The sequence below is a fragment of the Eurypyga helias genome, unplaced genomic scaffold (assembly GCF_000690775.1).
Source record: "Eurypyga helias isolate BGI_N326 unplaced genomic scaffold, ASM69077v1 scaffold12170, whole genome shotgun sequence".
Classification (NCBI taxonomy): domain Eukaryota; kingdom Metazoa; phylum Chordata; class Aves; order Eurypygiformes; family Eurypygidae; genus Eurypyga; species Eurypyga helias.
In genome coordinates, this window is record NW_010226296.1 from 25,084 (window position 1) to 33,594 (window position 8,511).

Here is an 8,511-nt window from a genome sequence, read left to right on the forward strand (position 1 = left end):
TGCAGGAGCAAAATTTGCAGCGGGGGTTGAAGACACACAAATTCACCACTGCCGAGCAAAATTTTAATATGTAGAAAAAAGTAAAAATGAGAATGTTGGTTAAAGACTGGCACCTGAGAGAATCCTGAAAGGAGTCATAACTACTACTGAGTCTTCTTTCCAGCACGCAAAGGGCTGACAATGTGAGGCTAGTCTGTAGGACACCTGAAGAGTGGGATGTAAAAAGAGAATTCAAGAAAGCTCGAAGAAACTCTGTAGATTCTCAAGCTGTAGTCTTGGTTGGGACCCGTGGAAAAAGACTGTGTGGAGTTAAAGAAATCATGAAGTTATGGAAAAAATGGACAGGCTGAGCACAAATTATCAGGACTCACTGATACTCATTAAGAGCTCTGCAGAAATTTAAAAGGAAAATAGCTGAATTTCAAACACTAGTGTGCATTTTTTTCAGTTCTGTAGTGTCAGAAGGTGTAACTGTGATGCCAGAACTGCCTCTCTGAGGATCTTGAGAGCTAGAAGCAAGTAAATGTGTTGTGTCTACCAGACAAATTAATAGAAATTGTAGTAAAATAAACTTTGTTATGTGAAGTCTGGCTTTATAGATCTCTTGTAATTTTTTGTAAGAGTCAGCAAACCTGATCAAGCCAGTAATTGATTTGGGCATGGATGAGTAACTGGCCAAAATCAGGAGGCAGACAGTTGGAAGAAACTTCTGCTGGTAATACAGATATTCAGGGTAGTAAGGAGGAGCGCTAATTGCCGGGGGGGGGGGGGAAGAAAGGCCTTCTGAGATTTAGTAATTATGCAGTACAATGTCAGATGCTGTTCGTTACAGGTAAAAGCAGTGATGCAAGTGGAACAAGCAGTCCTGTGTTGTCATACAAAACAAGAGGCTTTGAAAAGGCTTATTAGTACCAAGGAATAAGACCATGCAGTTCCATGATAACATCAACTTGTTGCTAGGCAGCAGATCAAAAAGCAAATGAAATACTAGGAGCTATTAGAAAAGGAATAGAGAACAAAACAAGACATAATTATGACAATGTATAAATTACATGGCTCACCCAGAAGTTGAGTATCGTGTGCAGCTCTTCTCCTGTCATCTCTAAATAGTTACTTTAAAGCTGGAAAAGGTCCAGAAAACAGCAGCGGGGCCGGTGGAGTTGATTCTCTGTAAGGCAGAATTAATTAGAATGGAGGTCTTCAAGAAAGAAATTCAGGGAATGAGTAAATCACTGGAAGTGCAGAGAGGGCAGACAGGGTTGGAGAATAAGATGAATTGGGCCTATCAATTAAACCTAGCAGGAGCCAGGTTCAAAACACGCTAGAGGAAGCACTTCTTCACCTAGTGGATAGTAAAGACACTGCCAAAAGACCCTCAGGCTGCAAGAAGTTGATGGTGCCTGGAGCAGGTTGGATGTACACTTGGAAAAGAGATACCCTGTGTGCTGATACATAGACGAATCACTACACGACAAACCACAAGTGATTAGAAAGTAGAATATGAAGGCAGAGGGAAGTATTGTTTATGCTTGATCTCATTTTTTGTTTGTTGTTTTATGTAACTTCTGGCCACTCACAGAGTTAGAATACAAAACTATGTTGAAATGATAAACTGACTTCATTTAGATTTGTCCCGGTCTTCCAAGGTGAAAAATCAAGTCAGTGATAGATATGAATATCATGCTGTGTCACATAAAACCTAAAAACTGTTATCCAACACAATCATCTGATCATTTCTCTGATTTTTCATTACAGGGATAAGCAATTTTTTGCAAGACTTTGGTAGTCATATGGATTTTCAGAAATGTCTTTTAATACGAAAACATAGCACCATGAACATATAAAAATGTCCCATTCAAATGTCTCATGAAAAATGTTTCGAAAGCATTAAATAATGTACACCTAAGAAAAAGCATGTGTTGACTGTAGAGTTTTCTTCCCCTTGCAAGAAAACTTATTTCTCATTAGACTGCTTTAAAATCCCTCTGTCAGGTGCAGAAAAAAAAAAATCTCTTTTACGCTGAAGGCTCCTTTATTAAAATATGTGTGTGAATTGTAAGACTCTTAAGTGGAGGAATTTTTCTTTGGATGCCAGTTCTGCATTGCAGTTTGATAGTTATGATTCTGTAGCACTAATATTCAAAGGACTTTTGTAAAAGATGGAAGGTGTTCTACAAAACCAAAACTGTTCTTTATGAAAATTTTGTTTCCATATACAGACAGCAATTTGGAAGAATTTCCTACTCTCCTTCACTGTGCAGCCAGATTTGGATTAAAGAACCTTGCAATGTTTCTGCTCAGTTGTCCTGAAGCCACATTGGCTTGCAAAATAACCAACAAATACGGAGATGATCCAGCAAGTGTCGCTGAGAAGCATGGGCACAGGGAGCTGAGAAAATTAATCAAAGAATTGTCAGTAAGTCCATATGCTTTTTCATGTCTTCCATAACTAGGGAACTCTGTGTTGTTGAGATCCCATAGAATCTCCTCTTGTAAAGCCTAATATGTTGTAGTTTGTCTGCCTGAAAATAGGTTTATACCTCCTGCCTCAGAAAGAGGGTTCAAAATGGGGTAACACCACTTTGTGTACCATCATAATGGAGAGTTTTTGTGCTGCTTGAATTTTTGGTGTGTAATGGCAGAACAGTGAATCAGAAGTATCTTATGTGGCCTAGCTAGACTGAGGCTTTCAGTGCCCAAACAATGGGTATATTCTAAGTAGTCTAGCCCACTGTCTAGAGTAGGAGATAAAGACTTCTTTAAAGAAGTCTCTTTAAAAGTGACTCTGAGTTCTCTTAGCATTGCCACTCCTCAGCATTCAATAAAGAATGGTTGTCCTGTCTTGGTTGGCCACTTCACTGTGAAAGAAGGCTAAATTTCATCACCTTTTGTTAGACAGAGTAAAATCTTTTTTCAGCTTGGTATGCAGAGAGTGGTTTGGGGCAATAGTTGTCTTTCCGTATGAAAGATAATAATATAATAAAGGTCTGTGCATACTTCTAATGCAAACTATTGCCAAGAACATCTAACAGAATTGGCGGTGTAGAAGGCAATATACTGTAGTAACATTTGAGAGCTTTAACCTGGTTTAAGTCTTTATTGTGCTCGCTGTAATATAAGCAGAGATGGTAATTCCTGCCACAGAGGTTTTAAAGCCTAGAGAACAAATCAGGTAAATCCACTATCAAAAGAAGTACAGAGTGTGAATGTTTGCATAAGTAAGCCTATGTTGTGAGGACTAAGTGCAGCTTTGCTGATGGTGTGATATTTCTGGGGTTTTTGTTTTTAGTGTTGGTCTCCATGTTCACAGACAAACAGACATGTAAGAGGAGAAAATGCAGTGAGTGAGAAAGCCAGAAATTTCACTTTTGTGTTAACCAATCATCTTGATGTAAACAGGGATAGACATAAGACCAAGATGGCATTTGAAGAAATATAGTATCTGTGTAGATTTTGTAGGGGAGTGTATGACTAAGGAAGAAAATGCAAGAAACCTAAGAGTAGTTTAATGTAGAAAGAGGTACATAGTAAGAAATGGAAACATTGACTGATTGAGGTTAGTTATTAAAATTTTAGAGCAAGGACATAAGGATTGGTCAAGCTTTTTGTTTGATGCAGTTGGCATCTAATGTAAAGTTGAAGGAGAGGCATCAGGAAAACTGAAGGCAAGTTTACTGTGATCAGTGTTGAACCTTGAAAGTGGCTTTAGCAGTGTTTTATGAGCAAGTTGGTGTTTTGTTTGTTGTGTTTTTTGGTGGTGGGTTTTTGTTTTGTTTTGGGTTGTTGTTTTTTTTTTCCCCAGTAAGTTCAGGGAGAAGAAAATTGCAGACCCTAGAGCCTGAAAGTAAGGCATTTTGGTATTGGTGAAGATGCTGAATGAGAATATACTATTTAACTTTTTGTTGTTGAACAGCTATTGATTCAGACTCTGAGAACACTGAGAGCAGGAGAGTATCAGCAAAGCAGGCATTTCTCCTTTTCCAATACTGTTAAAGGAAGCTCACACCTTATTGAGGATGTGATCTGGTGTCTTTTCTGAAGCGACCAAATATTTCCTTGCATTTACTGGACAATGAATCTGATCAGATGTCAAAAGCACTGCAGAGCTTTTTCTGTTGATGGGAGTGCAAAGGGCTGTTGTACTACAGAGGTGATGCCTTTACCTCAGTTTTTGATAATGTAGTTGAGATCAAATATACCTGAAGAAAATGTGATCCTCCTTACCATCCAGCATAAAGCCGTCCACAAAACCAGACTGTCTTCCTGCATCAACATGTTAGTAAATCCACATTTAACAATTTCTAATTGCAATAGCTGTCTTGGTCATGCTTGTGCTGGCCTGAGAGCTCCTGCCAGTAGCAGTCTGATGTATAAGGTCAGGCCCCTCTGCTCTTGGAGATTATCAGTTTGCCTTGAATAGACTGGAACTGTTTTCCCCAGCATCCCCATGGATCTGGCTAGATGCCATCTTTATATGTCAGGTACCCCCCGGCACACACTATGTGTAAAGGATTGGTAAGACTAGGCAGAATGTGCAGGATGTGAATAAGGTGATATTTAACTCTCAGTGAGATACCGAGATTTCTAAGTTGAGTCTAGAAACAGTTTCCATTGCTAATTTCTCATGTTTAATGATAATGGTTAATTCTGTAGGATGTTTATTTTTTATGCTACTGTTGTAGAAACTCACCCCCTGCACTACAGACATGTCCCTGTTGTGCATCCCACATGGGACTGGAAGCTTCAGAAAATGGGTAATATTCTTTGTATCCTTAGAAACACACCCATATTCAACCTCATGCTATAGTTTAGGGCCCCTGTAAGAGGAGACAGAAGCACAGGTGGTACTGGCAGACTAGAGCTACTGTGCATTGAGAGAATGTGTTCCATGTCTTTTTACCTTTTCGTAAACTTTGTCTGTGACAGAAGGCAGTGGCTGTCAGAGTGATAGATTTCACTCTCACAAGCATTCCAGGTATGTGCTTACCTCTGATTAGCTTTTCTTTTTCAGTAGGATTATTAATTGTCCTAGTAAAGTCTCAATATAAAATTATCAATCTTAACATTGTATTTATAATGATAACTGACTTTATACAATGTGTAAATGTTTTTCATTAAAACTGTTCCTTCATGGTACATACCTGCTATTGTTTGCCGGTAAACAGGTAACAACAGTTGTTCTTTGCTCATGACTGCTCTCCCAAGTGTAAACACTTAAACCAGCACTGAAGTGAAAACAAGTCTACTACCATTGTAAGCGTGTGTAGTCTGGTTAGGACATGCAGTTCTACTATCCATTTCCAGTTGATTAAAATGGCATGGCTTACTGATGCTACATAAGTGAAAACTGTCTGCCAAATGCGTAATACGGTATTTTAGACATGTTAGCTCCAACCGCTGGAAGAAAAGTGGCTTATTTGTGTGCCCTGTAATAAGTGCACATAAGAAGAAAAACACTTACTGTACTTCTGTAATTGATGGGAATGTGAAAAAGAAATATTTGCATGGATCTGAGCCAAGCAGAATTTAGTTTAACCATGTTCCAGGAACTTCCTGTTACAGCTGGAGTACTGAAATTGCTTGTTATTACAGTAGAGGTGCTTTTGTACTTGACATACCTCTCACTGTTTTAAAATGGTTGCCTGTGTTTTGCCATTCCCTTAAGGAATAGCCCCAAAACATACACAATAATTCATTACTTCTACCTTAAAGAGCAATAGGGTTCCAGAAAAATGAATGTATTAAAGCCTACATTCAATTTGTCCAAAACCCTGGAAAGTGTCTTTAATTTGCCTTTGTGCTGGAGAACCCTTGAGGAAGCAACAATTCCCTGAGAATGTTTAAAGAGTGCAAGCATCTTCAAGGCCAGGGCTCTGCTGTGCAGCCCTCTTCGGTGGCTGGTGAGCAGACCTGTGCTTAGACCTTTCTGGTGATGTAGCTTTGCTGGTAGGGCCCTTCAGCTCCCCTGGCTTACTAGAAAGGTGCTCAGGCTGTGTTGGCAAAAGTGGGCTGTAGGAGCTGGCTAACTTGCACACTGGGTCATCTGTATGGCACAAGTTCTCTGTCCTTGTTTAAATGGAAAGCTTCTTTCTGCAACTGGCCACCAACAGCATTGAGGTGGGGAGTGTTACAGCCACAGAAGGCAGATCTGAAGTGCCTGGGGGGCATGCTGGGAGCTGATCACCTGATTTGTGTCAAAACAAAGCATGAGGGAAGGCTCACATAACATGTGGCATGCTTCTGTTGATACAGCTGTACGAATGGGGTTGCGGAGAAAAAGATTTTCCACTTTAGTACCAGTGTTAACGTGCAAGATCATTAAATGCTAAAACATCACACCCTTTAAGAACATGTATAAATGCGTTCTTCTGTAAGTGGTAGGGTCTGCCTTCTCTCTTAGGAATCCTACATTTCGAACACTCCTTGGAAATGTCTTGTGCTGAGGGAACACTGCAAGACTTGATCCATTTGTGTTAAAGGTACTAAATTGATGGACCTGTCCCTAAAAGTCTTTAATGGGAATTATGATAAAGCTGAGTTTCAAATGTGCCAACAGTTTATTAAGCAAATTGTATTTTTCTTGCATTTTAGCAAGAAGCCACCTCAGTGGACATTCATTTCCAGTTTTTACATGTTTCATTATAGTTCAGATGAAGGAATTCCCTCTTCTATAGCATACAAGAGGGCTATTGCTTAACATCTTGTGATAACATGATGAATTGTTACTTTGTAGTGTGACTTTATTCCTCTATATAACCAAGTACTTGAATATTTTCCATAATTGCTTCTAGGTTGCATTGCTTGAATCAAGCATGTGAATGTAAAGCTAATAAGAAACATTCAGGAAGAATACTGGCAGGAATCCTTTTCTTGGAAGAGCCTTTTGAGTTTAGTTTATCCAGCTGATTGTTCAAACGCCAGTAAGAAAGGCCAAAGTACTTTTGCTTTCCATTAGCCACAGGCTCAAACCATGTTTGCGGTCAGTTGTTAGAGTACCCATGATAGTAATACCTTGTTAAGCTGCAGCAGTTTGCTTGGGTATCAGCGCCCTGTTTCAAACGTTTGTCTTTTGCATATGCTCTGTACCTGAAGCTGCTTTGACATTAGCCTGTTGTTCTTGTCACCAGCTGTGGTCTTCTAAGCCTACATAAAAGTTCCACCTCCAGAAAAAGAGGAAAAAAGAAATCACTTAACTGAAGTTCTTATCCAGCACACAAAGGAAGACTTCAAAAAATAGATGAGAGAAAATTTCTTTGCATTAAGTGACTAATGAGGGGAGTATGTTCCATTTGTGACCTAACCATTTAAAATTAGAGGTTGCACTGATAGCCAGTTTAAGCATTTATGCTTTGGTATGGGCGTAATTCTTTGTTCCAGCACTTTGAGTTGCTAATTTCTCCCTTCTTTTACTAAGAACTCGGTTGCTGAATATGTTGTAGTCAGGAAGATTACTGTGTACCACTGTATACACCACAGTTTCTAAGAAAAATACAATTCAGAAAATGTTTTATTGGTTGCTTAATGCAAATAACTTCTGATTGTTGGCTTTGGCCTTTAAAGAAGATTCCTAGGGCTGATACAACTGTTAGTTAAATACAAAAATTGAAACAGTATTTCATGTTGCCACTACACAATCGAGACAGCACAAGTTCATTTTTATTTTTAAAATTCCTTCTAATGTTTCAGAACTTGTTCCCTGAAATCTAAGTCAGAATATTCAGGCTAATTGAGCTTTTTCAGCCTGCCCAAATCTGTGGCCAGGCCTGTGACGATCCGTGGCAGAACAGTGGACCAATGGAAGAATCTTTTTCCTCTGTCACCAGAAAGACTGTCTGGTTTTCTTGTTTATAATTTTCTGCCTGCTTCAGGCATCCCTTAAGCAGCTATTGAATATATAATAGGTATTTAATTCTGTACATATTGGTGAAGTTCCTTGGGAATTGCGTGGATTGAGACAGGCCCTGGATAGGCCTTTCAGAAGCAGCTTGGGTTTTTTTCCAGAAGTGAGAGTTACATCACTTCCTTTCTAACTCTGTTTAGGTACCTACTGCAAAGCCTAGATCCATAGTTACTGAGTTCACTGCTGTTGACAGTAGCAGAGAGACACGTAATCATACAGGTAGTCATAATTTTCACTTGGAACCTATTTTATGGGAGACATACATTTTAGATAAATTTTGGAGGGTGGTGGGGGCGTTTTTGTTTGTGAAATGCCAAGGTATATTTTTATAAATCTTAGTGAACTTAAAGGATGGGCAGGAATGTAGGTTGGCAAGTAATTCCTCATTGCAAGGCATCTCCCCTCTCATCTGTCAGATTTTTGAAGTAAATGTTTGAACCAGAATACAGAATTTTTTCAAGTGTCTTCAACTTGATGAAATAGAAAAGACACTACAAAAACAGTGTATTGGGGAAATTGAGGGTACTCAATTTCCTCAGTTGTTTTATGCATAAAGGATCTTACCTGGATTTGTAGCTACTATCACCAATTTGCAAATCTGTAGACAGCAG

The 8,511-nt window shown here is 39.1% G+C and overlaps 1 protein-coding gene across 1 annotated transcript in view; it reads left to right on the forward strand.

Moving 5' to 3' along the window:
- The window catches only part of BANK1 (B-cell scaffold protein with ankyrin repeats 1), a gene marked incomplete at both ends in the record, with an annotated part of 77,302 nt that overhangs the window by 19,730 nt on the left and 49,061 nt on the right, over nt 1-8,511 (forward strand). Inside the window, one exon of the mRNA XM_010152519.1 lies at nt 2,220-2,416. Within this exon, the coding sequence (XP_010150821.1) occupies nt 2,220-2,416 (197 nt within the window). The remainder of the gene's footprint in view (nt 1-2,219; nt 2,417-8,511) is intronic.